Source organism: Sylvia atricapilla, chromosome 7, assembly GCF_009819655.1.
Source record: "Sylvia atricapilla isolate bSylAtr1 chromosome 7, bSylAtr1.pri, whole genome shotgun sequence".
NCBI lineage: Eukaryota > Metazoa > Chordata > Aves > Passeriformes > Sylviidae > Sylvia > Sylvia atricapilla.
The window spans coordinates 26,792,723-26,809,060 of record NC_089146.1 but is presented as its reverse complement, the minus strand read 5'-3'; the positions used below and the strand labels follow the sequence as shown (position 1 = coordinate 26,809,060).

General features: G+C 45.4%; 1 protein-coding gene across 1 annotated transcript in view; it reads right to left on the bottom strand.

Annotated features, from left to right (window-relative positions):
- The window catches only part of GLI2 (GLI family zinc finger 2), a 186,571-nt gene that overhangs the window by 33,681 nt on the left and 136,552 nt on the right, over positions 1-16,338 (bottom strand). The window contains exons 4-5 of the mRNA XM_066323057.1: positions 5,514-5,716; positions 3,634-3,825 (exon numbers count right to left, since the gene is read on the bottom strand). Of these exons, the coding sequence (XP_066179154.1) occupies positions 3,634-3,825; positions 5,514-5,716 (395 nt within the window). The remainder of the gene's footprint in view (positions 1-3,633; positions 3,826-5,513; positions 5,717-16,338) is intronic.

Below are 16,338 nucleotides of genomic sequence, written 5' to 3'. Positions count from 1 at the left end.
AGTCCTGCTAAATGATTTGCCCACATCCCAGGCAACTGTGCCAGCTGCTGGCCTGCTGGCTACGCTGGGCTGAACAAAGCCTTCTCCTTCTTAAAACTGCTGATTGTGAATGAAGACATTTGTGACTACCTGGTACCAGGCAGCAAAAAACATGGCAGGGATCCCTCCTCTAGCTCCTGGACAAAACGCAATGACAGTACTGCAGGGTCATCTCTGCTATTGGTACACACCTATACAGCCTTCCTGACATGAGGGACTACCTTGGACCTAACTTGCACTCAAGATGTCTTTTTCCCATTCCCTTACTCAGCATGCACAACCCAATCACACTCTCAAAACTGTGCAAAGTGATGGATTTAAAGATGATCTCTAATTTCCACACTGGCCATAAGAATCTTATTCCAAAGGTTTGGATCTTGTTCCTAAGGCTGCCACGACTCCACTCACTGATCTCCTTTTTCTTTGTGGTCTCCAATGGTGAAATGGCTTTGCTTTGTATAGCACTTTGAGATCTGCTGGTGTATAGGGCTATAACAGTTGCAGCATGGAGTCAGCGTGGATGGACTCCTGTTGAGAGAAAATGGCTCCTCCTGAAGGGCTGAGGGTAATCACAGGAAGCCCTGTGCCGAGGGGAAAAAGCAGCTGGAAGTACTAAACCTGCTTAGAAAGTGGTAGCCATCTCCAGGGTCATTGTGTTCCCTTTGTGTGCCCCAGGGATGCTCTTGCACAACCACTCTGTCACCTGGAACAATCCACCAAGTAGCACTATTTCTAAAAAACAAATGCAGAAGATTGTTTTGATCGGGTGAATAGAACCTGTAGATAGTCTCAAACGTACCCCACCGGCAATTTGTGACATTGGAAAGTGATTAACTTTTGATTTGAAAATATAGGAATATTTCCAGGAAATAAGATTAAGACTGGATTTAAACTCCACTCTTGGATTTTGAGTCCCTGTTTGGATGAGGAAATGGAACAGGAGAACTAACTGAAGGGTTGTTTAGTCTCTACTGGAAGTAGCCTGAACACCATAGCAGTCTGGTACATGAAACTTAAATCTGGTCTACTTTAGTGCTTTAACTACTTCTAGATGCACACTGAAAACCCAGCAGAGATGCAGCTTTGGGCAGCCCACCTCAGTCACCATGTGAACACTCAGCAGATCTGACACAGGGTTGACACCAACAAGCTCCAGCTGACATTTATATCCTATTACTTTTCTTGACCTTAGACATGTGATGGAGTCAAAAACACTGACAGAAAACATGAAAGCACTGAGAAATTCTCCAAGAAAAGCAATTACAGGAACCAGAAAAGCGCAGGTATGTGTCTCTGGAAGAACCACCATACCCAGTGCCTACAGCGCCCATGGACCAACCTGCAGGTGTTTGGAAGTGATGTGACACTGAATAGGCCAAATTTAATATATGCTTATCTCCTTATTTCCTTTCGCAGGTGCCAGTGTTATCACAAATGAATGATGGTGCTGTATGTGGTTTAACAAGAGCTATTTGCATTTTCAGCAAACTAATTCCTGTAAAGTTTCTATGTTCCTGGACTCCCTGGGAAGAAAAGGGCTCTCTGAATGACAGATGCAGAGAGGTGGTGACTCACTGGGGGTTTATGCATGCTACTGATATTCTTGTCTCAGAAAAACACCATAAGAGGATGCTTTATTAAATTATCTCTTCAACTATTTACTTAGGCCCTGCTGATTTAAATTTTTGAAATAACTTTCTAAAAAGAGAAGGAGACACTGTCTCCTCATCCAGCATTTCAGAGCCATCCATTTTACTCTCTGCCTTAATAATGTACAATTCTCTCTTTTCTCTGGGTGATGGATAAACGCAGGCACACAGACCAGAGACTGGTACTGGACTGGTGCTCCTTTACACATTCTTAAAAGGTAGTGTCTCATGTCACAATCTCATAATGTTTGAAAGTTTCCATTTCATGCAAAACACGTGAAGGCCCAGAAAAGGCTTTCCAGTTAATCACCAACAAAGCTTTTCCAAAAGATCATAATAAATGCTTGGTGAGCCCTGGCTCTGCAGTGAATCACGGTTATGAGCTTGGCTGCGTGAAACCGAGACCTTTGATACATGATTCACTGTAGAGTTGTTTTCAGGAGAAGGCAAACAGTATGAGAGCCTTCTGCCAAGAGGAGTATCTCAGTACCTCAGATAAAGACTGATCTTCAGCAAACCAGAGATGAGCAACTTGGTGTGCTGAGAGCCAGCCTGTACCACCATGAAAACAGTTGTGTTTGCTTCCCTCACTGGTTGTTTATCTGGCACTTCAGTGAGGCACTGCTGGTCAGAGATGGACTAATAAGGAGGCAAGGAGGAAGGAGTCTTGTTCATGAGCCCGAGGAGAACTTGGCAGGGCTCATTTGCACCCATCTGCTATAACCACAGGCATTAACCCTTGCGAGAGAAGACAGAGCAGTCTTATTGACCAGCTGCTTTGTAGCAGAGAAGTCTGGGCTATATTTTGGGTGTTAGAGAGAAGGATGGTACCAAGAAGCTTGTGCTCTCTCTCTGACTGGGATCCAGGTTCCAAATTAATCTAGGAATTGGCAGCACAAAATTACTGTTCAGGTAAAACTTCCACAGCAGCTGCAGACGAGAAACTTTTTCCATTAGAAATATCTGTAAACTCCCAGCAGTGAATGGCCAGAACAGCTTTTATCATTCTAAACCAGTCACTTCACGAAGCAGCAAGACCACAAAAGTCTTTCATCTTAAAAGCTCAACAACAGAAACTTTGAAGCGGTAAAGAAACGATGCAGATCTCCACTCCAAAAATTATAATGGTCCACAGGCTAATCCAAAGACATCCCAGGAAACAGATGCTGAATCTGAAAGTTGAGCTGAGATTTCTCTTTCTTGCAGCAGAAATAATCCCCAAACTGCCTTCTGTAGTATCTGTACAACCCCAGTTCTTGCAAGATGTAGCATGAAGTGAAAGGAAAGACATTTCTAACAGCTCTAAAAATCATCTGGACTTCATATATGCTTCTATTTCTTCTTCATTTAGCCAGGAGTGAGAGCTTTCTGAGTTTATGACATCCAGTACTACCACAAATACCATATTCCTGCTTTTTTTATTTCCTTGCACGAAACACTACTATATTCTTTCCACTGTCTCTCCCCATTCAGGTATTTTCTCTCCTTGTGGACCTGAGAGGTCCCAGCCAAGATGAGAAGTCCACTGTGCCTAGAAGTCCACTTTGCATGCGCATGACCTGCCCTCACCCCAGACACCAAGCAGGCAGAAGACGGGGTGGGATGGCAAACTAGAGATGAAGCTTGTCCCCAGACACGCTCTGGTCACTCATGGTCAGTGCAGCAGGACAGCAGCAATGCCCGGCCTGCTGGACCAGCCCATCTCCTACCCATGCTGCAACCATGCCATCCCTCCCTAACACTAGGATGCACATATTTCAAGTTATGTATATTTTATATATATCTATGGAAGGAGGTGATCTTTTAAGCCAAAAATTATACTGCGGCACCCAAAGGTTTCAGCAGGGTAGAATCACCACATACAGCGACATCCACCCGGAGGGCAGGCCCATCCATCTACCCCAGAATTTCAGCCATGCCAGGAAGAACCCAAGCTGCTACTCACCATCAACGGGGCTGAGGTAATCGTGGAGGTGTGCTGTGCTGGCTGCTCCCCCGCCCTGCATGAGGAGGTCCCCATAGGGGTTTGGGTGGCCGGCCATCAGCGTCATTTGGTGGTAGTAGTCAGCAGGGTTGGCTCCCGGCGGTGGTGGGGGCAGCCCGAAGAGGCCTCGTTCCTTCAGGTGCTCATGAGCCACTGTTGGAGCCGTGGGCGAGGAGAGAAACATGGGGAGAAGGTTCCCACCGCAGTGTTAGACCTCGGAGCTGACGCTGGTGGCCCCGTCTCCCCCCGCGCCCCCCGCCAGCCCCAGCCACACGGCTCCGTGTAGGGCGCGCGTGACGTGCGCTTGGGCGTGCTTCTGTGGACAAAGGAGACCAGGCTGGGGCCTCTGCATTCCTCCATTTCCGCAAATTTATAAACAATCTCTCGTTCCCCCTTCTAATAATCCTCCCGTTCGGACGCAGCCAGCACCCCTGGGAGGGGAGGAGAGGGCCCAGGCTGCCGACAGCAGTAACCCTGTCAGCATTAACATCCCTGCCTATTAGGAAGGAAAGACAAATGCAGCCCAGTTCCCGATAGCAGCGTGAGGAAATTAAAGCCAAGGCCTAATGCAAAGAGCTAGGTTTAGTGTCTGGCAGCATAAAACCATTTTGGCTGCCAAAGCCAATTACACTCACTTTCTCCCAGCTGTAATTTTTCAAACCTGCCTCCCCACCCGCTTGCCCCATTAACTTATTTACCACCACCTTAAACAAGGGAGGGGGGAAAAAAAAGAGGAAAAGAAAAGCAACCCAAAACACAATGCCTTTCTTCCACAGCAAACAATGAAACTGGTTTTGGAAGGAGAGGACAGAGCAGAACACACACACACACACAAGCCATCAGACCTCTCTCTAGCGGGTGCCTGAGAGTTTGGATGACGTTGTAGGGGGAGGGAAGAAGAAGACATATGCATGTCCCCATCACTATAGTGATGTTGTTTTAGCCATACAAGATAGTTTTATGCTGCCAGACACTAATCCATGGCCCTTGTTGCTCTCTGGTGCACTTTGCTTTGCAGTGTTGAAGGGCTGCTGGCCCCTGCAGCAGCTTGGGAGCCAAGGGATACTGGGGTTTGCTGGGCATGAAGAAACCAGGCCCCCAAATGTTCCCTAGGCACTGACCCGGCCACCTGTAACTGTGTAATGAAGCTCTTCTGATGAAGTAAGGCATGACTTACACCCTGCCAAGTGAAAACAGAGTTGTGCATTTCCCCCTTTATCTGTTGGATGTCCTTCTCCCCAGCTCCCCAACATGGGGTCTGATAGTGCTCAGACAGCACAATCACCTCTGCCTGCACCCAGCATCAACTTCCCACACACTCTTGCCTTCCCTGAAGGCTGCTGCAGAGCAACTCAGGAGCAAGGAGGAAGAATGCATGGCCCCTTGCCTTCACTCAGGAGCCACACTGACCCCAGACACAAAGCCAACAGGGGATAACCCAGCTGGCGTTGTCTCCTCTGCAACATCAGCCTCAGCCAGCCCGGGCAGCCAGAACAACTCTGACCCTCTCCGGGGAAAGCTGAGTCTCTATTGAGACATAAGAACAGGGAAGTTCCTACGAGAGAAAAAGAGTGCTGCAGAAAGGAACATACTTTAAGCAAAATATTTATAATACGATCCAGCAGTAATAGCTATTCTCACGCTCTGCTTTCTCAGTGCGATGATGCAAAACAAATGTGTAGTTAAAGGGGAAAAAAAAACCAACAAAAAGAAAAAGAGACAGCTCTCCCACTTCAGAGAGCAGTTGCGGAGTCTTTGCAGCTGTAAATCCCCGGGTTTTAGGGAATTTCAGTCCTGGTGAGCTACAAAATCGCTGCAGTACCAGTAGCAGAGTGTCTTACCGTCGGCAGGACTGAGGCCCCTGGCAGCAGAGATGACGGAGAGCGTGGGGCTGCTGTGCACAGAGCGGAGGTAGTGCTCCATGTGGGGTGCCACGTAGGGGTGCGCTGGGCTGAAGGGCGACTCGCCAGGCCCGGCAGGGTGCGGAGACAGGCGGATGAGGGAGATGTCGGAGATGACGGGGCTGCCGCTCAGAGGAGGCGGCCTGGGAAGGAAAACAGAGACACGCTGTCACTCACAGCCACCCAGAGCAGGCACAACGGCTTTCCACCCTTCTCTGTCCTGCCCCAGCACCTTCACCCACAAGAGACGAGTTTAAGCACATACAATCATCTCTTTTTGGCATACACAGAATCTGAAGTTCCCAAGTTTCCTGTGGACAGGCACCAGTATTGCACTAAATATATATCTGTGCAAGGTGGCTCACCTCAACTGGGCTGCTGTGGAAAGGGGCACAAGCTGCTTTAAGGCAATGCCTGCACATAGAGGAAGCATAGAACACACCCTGTGCTAGAGATCCTACCCCATCTCCTTGCACAGAGAGCCACGTGTGTTGCCCTGTGGCCACACAACGACATTTGAAGCAAAAGGGGAGTTTGCAAGCTCCTCACTGCCCCTGGATATCCAAATGTTTAGTGTTCCACATGCAGAAAGGCCTTGACAGGGCAATCTGTGCAAGGATGGAAATGTTGCAAGGAGAACTTATGTGATCTTGAGCTGGGCTTTGCTCAGCCCAGCGTGCGTGGCTTGGCCCGTGCCGGCGCAGCAGCCCCACCTCCTGCGTCCATCATGGCCAGCACAAACCTCCTTGACAGGCTGGCGGTATGGTTCAGAGGGCAAAAGTTCACGAGAGGTTTTACTGCATGCTTTCTGGGGGCCGCCTCTCTTAAATCCCTCAGATCTTCCTCAGGCCAAGTGCCACCTTAGAATAAAGTCAGTAAATGCTGAGGGATTCCACAGGTAACAAAAAAAAAGTCACATGCGCATTTCAGTGTTTAGGCAGTTTTTTGAAGGGTGAACAAGGATGGAAGAGAAAGTCTGAGGACTTTTCCCAGACACGTGCCCTACTGTACCCTCCAGCCTCTCAGACAAACCACAGAGGGTGCAAAGGAGAAAAAGTTACTCACCCTGACCTGAGAAGCAGAAAATCTGAGCTAGACACCAAAGGAGGCAGAGCTATCATTAGGCAAAACAAAAGAGCAAAATCTGCTTTGTATTAGCTCTCTCTGTACTCACAGACTGCTGGAAGCAGATCTGGTGTTGACACACAGGTCACAGCAGGGACAGCACTCGTCCCTGGCTGGGTGCTCTGGCAAAGCTGAGGGAGATGGATGTGCTCCCCGTGGAGCTGCACCCTAAGCACAGAACAACAGGGATTTGGAGGTCAGGGATCTGGGACATGATCTAAGGGAGGGTACAACAAAGACCCTTCACTAAGACTATCCAAATACACCACTAGTGAGTGGATGTAAGATCTGTTTCTCCATGCACAATGAACACGATGGTCAGAGCAGTTTCAACACGCCACCAGTACCTCAGGATCTCAGTTCCACCCTGCCTTATCAACAGTTCAGGTGTATTTAAATTTATTTGTAATACTTGCATATCAACAAAACCACACAGAAATGTAATATAAGCTTTGCAGACTTATTCAGCAGTTTAACGAGCATGTTTGTCTTTGTTTGATCTTCTGTGTGTTTCTCTGTCTTTATAATAAATTAGTAAACCTTGTGGCTTTTTGAACACCTTTTGCTGATGGGTAGTAAATTAAGTGCTTTCTGAAATATTCGTAGTTCAAAGAACTTTTCTGTAGCAATACACTCTGTGGCTCAGTGGTGTGAAATAACAGGCAGTGAAAACCCATCACACATAAAGGCTCTGTGGAGATGCACAGCCACCAAAACAGGTGGCTCATCAGTCCCAGGCTGGGGTTTTGCCAGAGGAACACCCACCACCAGCATCAACCCTGTTTTCTTTCATGACACTGAAAGACAAACTGATGATGGCATGGCTATTTCAGACCTCATAACCTCCCCACCTGTGTTGCCATGGCCTTCCATTACCAAAATTATGGGGTGACCAAAGTCACTCTGTGGTGCCTCTCGCCATGACGTCAGCCATGGCGGCGGCGAGCTCAGGAAGCTGCAGCCGAGGCCGCTGGGGCTGGTTTCTGTCGAGGCTGCTAATAAAGGCATCCGAGCACGGAGCCGACCAATTTATTTCTACCGGGGAGGAGGGAGAAGTGAATCAAAGTCTCTGTTCCAGATTTAGTTTCAATTCATTTCTAATAATCTCCACCGCCTCATCTGGAAAAAATGAAACAGGATTAAAAAAAATGATGTCATTAAGAAAACATCTGACTAATTTTTCTTCTGACGAAGACTTAATATAAGTGAGGGGCGATGTAAATTAAAAGCAGCCCCCATCTTCCCTGGGCCACAGTGCCTGCCTTAATACATAAGCCATGAAAGAAGTTTTCTTACATATACAATAAGTTCCCTCTTTCATCAGTACTCAGAGCTTCTCCCAAAAGGGTTGTGAACTTCTTTGATGCAGTCCTGGAACTATGTATTACCAGGTTTACGAGCCTTTGGAGCCTCTGCTGATCAAACTGTGAGGCCGACATCTAAAATGCGTGTAACAATATGAAGGGTTTGCTGTTCATTTTCTCTGTGCTAAATTAGGCAGAAATGGTGGAGTCCCTCAGAGTAGGAAAACTCCACCCTGAACAAAGAGGTAACACTGGGAAAAAGATCAAGAATTTCCCCAAAATGCATGCAGCTGGAAACGCAGCTGGTGTTTGAACATGAGGTTGGCCTGGTGCACAAAGACTGGGTTAGAGAGCAGGCAGCTCCTTATGGCTCTGCTTAAAGCCTGTCCTTGCTCACTGGTCCATCTGTGGACTAGGATAGTCATACCCCCATCAAGATCTGGCTCCTGTGAGCCCTCCCAGGCAGGGATCACCTCTCACTGTTGTACACCTACAATTCCAGCAAAACAACAACCCATGGTGAAGCATGCCACAAAATAAAGTGGCTTCCAGGAGCTGCCTACAATTCACTCAGCCAGGGGCATCCTCTGCTCCTAACTTCCCAAAGGTTTTATTTTTTCCCAGTTGCATTATTTCTTATCCCATACTGAGCCATCACATTGGCACTGCAGCTACAGTGAGACGCAGCTGTATCCTCACAGGGCTACTCCTTGCAGAGGAGAATCATCACATCCTGCTCTTTAGAGGGAATGGATGAGAGATGAAGCAGTGCTGGGGCAAGGCAGCTCTGTCCCAATGTCCAGCTCACATCCAGGGCATGCAAGGCTCTCCATGCCCCAGACCCTGCAGTGGGACAGCCTTGAGCTTGTGGTGCTGGACCAGCCCATACGATGAAACCATGGTGCCAGAGCTGCATTCCTCAGCCTGTCCATAGAGATCCCTGTCCAGACCTCTGCCAAACATGTCACTCCTGCTTCTTTCCTGGGTCCCATTGCATGAAGAAAACACCCCACCACCTGAGAGAGAGCTCCTGGCTTTCCTGATCACTCAATGCTTTAAAAGTGTTGCTGTCTGTAGTGGGACAAGGGATTTCACCTGACCACATATATATCTGGAGAAAGTGGGATTCTGGTTTTCAAATAGGCTAAGGGAATTGGGTGTCCAAACGCCATTAAATTTAATGTGAGCCAGGGGCCTGTTTTCCCCGCGGCTCCAGCGAGAAACCCAGGCTCTATAATTAATGCTCAGGACTTGTAGAGCAATTTGCATCTCTGACAAAGCATGTGAGCCTGGATTCATTTCCTCCCCCACCCAGGAGTGCCTTTTCCTTTGCTGTTCTTTAACAGGGGGAGACACTGAGGTGTGGGAGACATTACTTGATGCCACCTAAGGGCTGCAGGGCGTTATGGTGGTGCTGGGGGCATACAAGCTACTAAAGGCTTTACAGAGCGGGTCTTTACCAGTGCAGTGGATGACCCCTTCGGAGAGCAGAAATCCTGGCACAATTTACCTGGTTTCAGCTGCCTGCAGAGCAGAACTGTGGGGCAGTGGTAACACGTGACAGTGGAGGAACACAGTCAGCAAAAGGAGAGATACCAGCATTTGAGGCATGACAAACACTGCCTGTGGACACTGGGAGACTTCTGGCTGTTTCCCAGGAGCTGGTCACTCCTTCACTGGGGAAAAGAGATCTGCTTAATTTTCTTGCTTCTTGGGTTTTGCTAAAGGAGTGACAGCTCGTCTGAAGTTTTGCAGTCTCATCCCAAAGTCTAGGGGAGGGAGCTGTCTTTTTCCTCTGAAAACCAAGGCAAAGAAACCTCAGCTGATGGTTTTTGGTGAGGCAGAGCACTATTCTCCTTTGTGTGCCCTGGAGCCTGACAGGTGCTTATCTTTGATGCTGCTGCTGGATGCAGTGCTGAGAAAGAACCCTCGTGGTCCCATGGCAGAGGAGCAGCATCCTTGCTGAGGAACTGGGCTGGGCTCCTGAGCAGGGAAAGCCTCAGGAACTAGCAAAACCAGTGCTGGCTGCTATGGAAAGGGCCTTGGGGTGACTTTTTCCTGCTCTCCCTCAGTGGACATGCATCAGCAATCCCAGAATCTTGCATGGCCAAGATGAGGCAACATCTCTCCACTGCTGTGAGTCTGCAGCCTCTGCAAGTGGCACTCAGCAATGAATGTAACAGTTAAAGAAGTTGCACATTTCTGAAATAATCTCCATCAGTTAAATAAACCCCAGAAAAATGCAGACAATTACCAAGCACTAATGTTCCATGACTAGTCTAAATTAATACTTATGTGACAAATAAATTCATTCTGCAGAAAACAAAGGGCTGAATACTTTTCCATATGCTTAATGGAATATAGACACTTGAAGGCAATTGTTTTGCTCTGCAATAAAGAAATGCATAGCTGCTGAACAGACATAGAAGCAAGGAACAGAACTACTCATGGGGGGGTATCATACCCTGGTTGAATTTTGCTATTAAAAAAAAAAAAGCTTTTAAAGCCAACAATCCTTTTTAAACCCCACATAAACCCCCTTGCTTTTGTTTCGTTTTCTATAAAACTTCCTAGCCTGTTTTTCCAAGTCCTGTGTACCTAGAATACCACCTTTGTCTGAAGGAGACGGAGGAAAGCCATACAGACATCTGAAAAATGGACTGCTCTCATGGCAGACACTGTATGGATGGGATGCCAAAGCTGTATTCAACAGGAAACCTAAAGTGCCCCAGGATTCATGCTAAATGATTCAGTCTAAACAGCTCTCACCCGCCCCTCAGCTTCACCTCTGTTTATTTCTGATTTAAAGTCCCTTACAACAGGAAGGGCGAGAGGTCGCAACAGTTGTGCGGTACCCTGAGGATCAAACCCCGCGAGGTCCCTCAAAACAAGGTAACTTCCAGAGGTCAAACCTGGGCCACGACTATCAAATTCACAGGGCGTTTGACCATTCACCAAGGTCTCCCTCCCCGCCGTTTCCTCAGCCCGGAGCGCAGAGGATGCTCCGCAGGAGCAGCACAGAGCTGCCCGGCAGCCGCCTCTCCCCGCAGCCGCTGCCGGGGAGCGCGGGGCAGCGCGGTAATGAGGCGATGGGGAATCACTGGCGCTCCCCAGCTCCCCCAGCACTGCCACAAGTTGGTAATTACCCAGTAAAGTGACCTGATGATCGAATATAAGACTATCAACTTGGAGAGCCAGCCTGTGTGTCCCTCTACAAAGAGATCGAGATGGGGACTCCAGAGACATCACTGCTAACTCCCAGCCCCCACTCCATCGGGATGCATAGCACAAGTAATATTTTTTTTTTGCTTGTATCTTCTCAGCTCTAAAATAAGGTTCATTTTTTTTTTCATACTCACGAAGATGAATATATAGAAAATCAGAGCTACCATTACTAATTCAGCAGTTAATGGTCTCACTTCTAAGATGTTACAGAGATAGTGAATCTGAACAAAAATTGTTACAGCTTTTCTGCAGAAATTTAATGGGCGTGTTTCATGCAGTTCCTATTTTCTCTTTTCCCCTCAAACCTGTCTTTGGACAAAAAAAGAAGCATAAAAATAAAAATGAAGAAAAATTTGTAACAATAAAATATCTATTTAAAAAGATTTTTTTATCAACAAGAGTAAGTTCCCATTAGATGGGTTTACGGATGGAATTGGTAAATTCAGCATCGCAACAAATCTGTATGGCAAAACTAGATGCTTTTCTAAAAGATGAGCTTTAAGTGCAATGTAAGGTTTGGAGTTCTAATAGTAGGAAATAGTAATTTCTCCCACTGTAGAAATTAGAGAGGGGAATCCTATGGCCAGTGTTGCAGATGTTAGATCAGTTAACTGTAGTAATTCCAGTGGGCCTTAACATATAGGAATCTCTGAATATGAAATCCCTTACTTGTGAATTTGTGGTTTGGGCAGCGCTTTGAGAAGGATTTAGGTAGACACTATGAAAATCTCACTCCACATCCATTGGCAATGGTAGTTGTCATGCTCAAAGTCTAATCTTGTACTACTGAAATCAAAGAAAACTCTGCCACTAATGGGAGGAGCAACAAGAACAGGTCTCCAACACAACTACGTTTTTCATCTATAAAGTATCATAATCTAAGGTAGGTACAAATTCTTTGTATGATTTTTTTTCCCCATCCCTTAGACTTAATGCTGTTTCTAGCATAAGAGTAATTTGAAACACTTGCTCCAGGTAAGAAAAAGAATTTTTTTGTTACAAAAGTGGAAAAAAACAGTGGTAAACATATTTCATTTTTCTTTTTGAAAGACTATTCCATATTCAAACATACCTGGTTTCAATCCTATATTTAAAACATCTAAACCCAAGAACAAAAAAAACAACCTATTTGAATTCACCTGATATATATTACTTTTTAATAATGAAATCAAAAGTGTTTTGGTTTAGAGTTTGAAACCTCTTTCATCTATGTTCCACCGTAAGTTAACAATCGTTTTCAGCTCACAGATTGTTGGCAGCCTGAGTGGGGACAGGGGCAACTTTTGGAGGGTGCAAAGCAGGGAGCCTGAGCACAGGGATTGGTTCTCAGATTATAAACTCTTCTGACCACATATGGTTTCTCATTGCACTTGTGCTGCATTTACCACAACAAGGGTCTAGTACTGGCTGACATTTGTAGCCACAACTGCAACACAACAACAATAACAATATTGCTTTTAAAATGGAAGAAACCCGCATATTTTTTTAAGTAAGGTTGCCCTCCATTATACAACACACAAAGCAGCAAGACATCAAAGGTAGAAATTAGGGTTGATACGGGACCTTCAAACCCAAATCAAATTAGTGTCTTAGGGAGAGATCTTTGATTTAAGCTTAATAGTGGTAATTTTTTCTCGGATTGTTTTATACTTAATCAGCCACATAACCCACTGTGCAGACATATGTTCCCAAAGCACATCAAAGCAAGTAAACATTCTGTTTCAGATCCTAATATCCTTTTTTTTATCCAATTATCTTACTTACATGATCTTTTAATTTAAGTTCTGAAAGCCCACCTTTTCACACAAGCTTTCCTTTTGGAATGGAGGTAGAAGGATGACCAGCTCAGTTCTTATGAGATACTTGCCAAAAAAACTGCACAACGAATAAATCAAAGCACAGCAGATGAGGCTCTAAGATAGTTTCTTGAGAGATTAATGATGAAAGCCTTCAGAGAAGAAGCACATTTTAAGAAGGGGAACTTCAAGGAAGGTAGCTGAGGGGGAGAGAAGGAAGAAAAGTGAGAGAAAAGGCATGAAGAAAAGCATAGATAGAAGTGAAGGGGGCAGTGAAAGGAAGCAAACCTAAGGAGCAGTGCAAACCTGGAGGCATGTGAGCTTCAGGTTGAAACCACTGGGCCCAAGAACTTGATTCCAGTAGCCACAAATGTTGAGAGCTGGGGTGCCAAAACACTGCAGGGTCAGGGTGGGGAGGGGATGAAGGCTGGGTAGTGGCATGGCTGATTGAAGGAGCAAGCCAGGGGGGAATCAGTGGGGAAAAAGATGAGGAGAGGTGTAGATGCAGACCAGATCCTGATGGCACAGCTGAGGGAGATCTGAGAGGAGTCAACACTGGTGTGGGGATGTGGGAAATGGGTGTTAGGGAGATGTGTCGGATGTGACACAGCCATTTCTCTGCATCTCATTGTGTTCCCTTGGGATATGTGTTGAGGATATTAGCACTTTCAAGTGAATACTCTGCTTGTAGCTGTGAAGACATTGGGCTTGGGAAAACAAATGGAAGTGCATGTTTGTGGGAAGAAATCTGAGTTTTTGAATCCCTGCCCAGTGTCTTCTTCCTATGCTACTTTTGGGTGGAGGCTTCTCTGCCTTAAAAGGTTATAACATTCATGTGCTACAGAAGAGTTTAGCATTTAAAAGACAACTCCTATACTACTTTGGAAAAGTCTGTTTCCATGCTATGCCAGCACTAATCCATTGAGTAGAGAGAAAGACAGTGGCAGCAACACCACAGCAACCGAGCTCATGGAAGAGTCAGGCAAACCACAGAAAATGCTTATTCATTCATTACACTTTAAATCTGCCTTGGCTCCATACCTGTCATATCCCAGAAAAGCAAAAAAAGACCATTCCTCTTCATCATGACTGTAATACAATCAACTGGCTGCAGCATTACTCTAACCAACGTTAACTAACAGAGTCTGTGTCTGACATCTATAATTTCATGTTAACAAATTAGGTAGACTCCTGCATTTCCTGGTACCTTGAATGCCCAAGAAGCTCGTAACTTTTCTTTATATGCAAAATGTCAGGGAAAGGGCAAACAATGTTATGCCAGAAGACCATAGCCAAATCACTTGGTTGGAATGTGCTGTAAATCACAGGGTGAATGGAAAATGAATCTTTGTTCCAGGACAACGACTTCCAGCATTAATGTTTCTGCTAATGTGCTCCTTTTCTATTGGGAATGTCCTCTTCCCATAATCCAAGGTCCTATAACTTAAAACCTATAGCTAAACAAGACACCAAGGAAGGAAAACCTACATCCAATTAATCACAAAACTCTTGAAATGTCCTGCTTCTCTTTTCTAAAGTACAGGGGAAAACCATTGGTGTTCAAGCCTTAGAAAGATGACACACTTGCCCTAAGCAGCAGTAAGCTGTTGTAACTAACTGGAAGTAACCAAACCCCATAGTTTACAAAGGGGAAAATAACAAAATGGGAACAGGTACGGCATAGATCTCTACAAAGCCTTTCCAGCCACAGCAGACAGAGGAGCTCCGTCAGTACATAAAGGTGATTGTGATAGCAGCGCAGAAATACATCACACACACACAGACACATGCCAGGCACTCTGCTGGTGTGCTGTGTGTGTACCTGCCTCTGGTGCATCACAGCACAAAGGAGTAAGAGACGTGCCTTCCCATAATAACAAAGCTTTTGGTTGGGGCTCCCTGGGTTTTCTGCAGGAATTAATTTTACTGGCATTTGACACATTTTAAACAGCAACAGCACTCACAGTAACCTCCAAAGGGAAATATTCCTGAACAATATATAATAAATACATTGATTTCTAATAATAACCATCTGCCCTAAATCTTTTTTGCTGACAGGTTTAGTTGGACCAAAGGCCCTTTTCACATCTACTTCATGACAGTTCCCATCACTACATAAAGACTTTGAAGTGCCCTAACGTGCAGTAAAATGCGAGAAAACCTACCAAACTGTCAATATTTCTTCACTTCTAAAAGGAAATGCTAATGGCACTCAAAGAGCTCAAGATGTAATGTAAGATCAGATCCAGCAGACTGGCTGATCTAACCAGCCTTTGCTTTGCAATGAGTATGCTGAAAAGCAAGCAATTATATGGTGAAGAGCAGAACTAGGTAAAAGTTTTTCACTGATGTGACTGTAGAGAATAAACCCTTTTTATTCCAAACAAGCTTTTCTCTTGAAGTATCTGGAGTTTTCTGTACAAAGTAAGAGAATCAACATTAATTTCTTCTTTTTAACCTGCTTTTTTTACCCTGGGTTTTTTTTTTTTTTTTTTTTTTTTTTTTTAACATTAGAAAGAAAATGAACATGAATGAGACAAAAAGGATTTTTTTTTAAAATCTGGACAGCATTCTGCTAGGGTTTAATATTTTCATAGGGAAAAGTTGAGCACAAATAATTCAGAGAAAGCAGCGTTTTTCCCCAATTGCCTGCAACAAACAACTGGCATTTCTCTACCAGTTCTAGCCTGCAATGTAAGACTGAGAAAGGCTCTACAGCAGGAGAAAGTAAAAGCAATAAACAGAAGCCCAGTCCTACAGTAAAACCCCAGCACTGCTCACCGCTCTGTACAACTTGAACATACTTCAAAGGAGCCAGGATGCTTCCCCCACCCCTCAAATCATCATCTCATGGTAAGAAAAGATGAGGTGTTTCATATCTCATCTGCCATGTAACCACCCAAAAAATCTTCCCCGCAAAACTCCTTTGCTCCCAGATCCGTTGTTTTCATTGACTACAGCTGCTCTCCTATTCTTTCAGTTTGTCAACGGCATAGGAAAATATAACACATTTATCAAGGAAGGAATAGGGATCTGATGGTCCCCAGCTGTTTACGGCTGAAAGTTTACACTAGTGCTTTTCAACCTTTGGTTTTGCAAAACCTTGGGAAATACTAAAAACTCCGTTAGGGGTTGTGAAAGGCAGCAAAAAAAAAAATCTCTGCAAGGCTCTTGTTATTCACTATACTATGTTTAACAACTCTGCTAGAAATTTTTTAGGGAGGCCACAGACTGTAATAGCTTGAAAACCCCTCGCTGACCCTATGCTTCCCAAAATCAGTAAAAATTACATACAAAACATTCTTAGGGTAATCC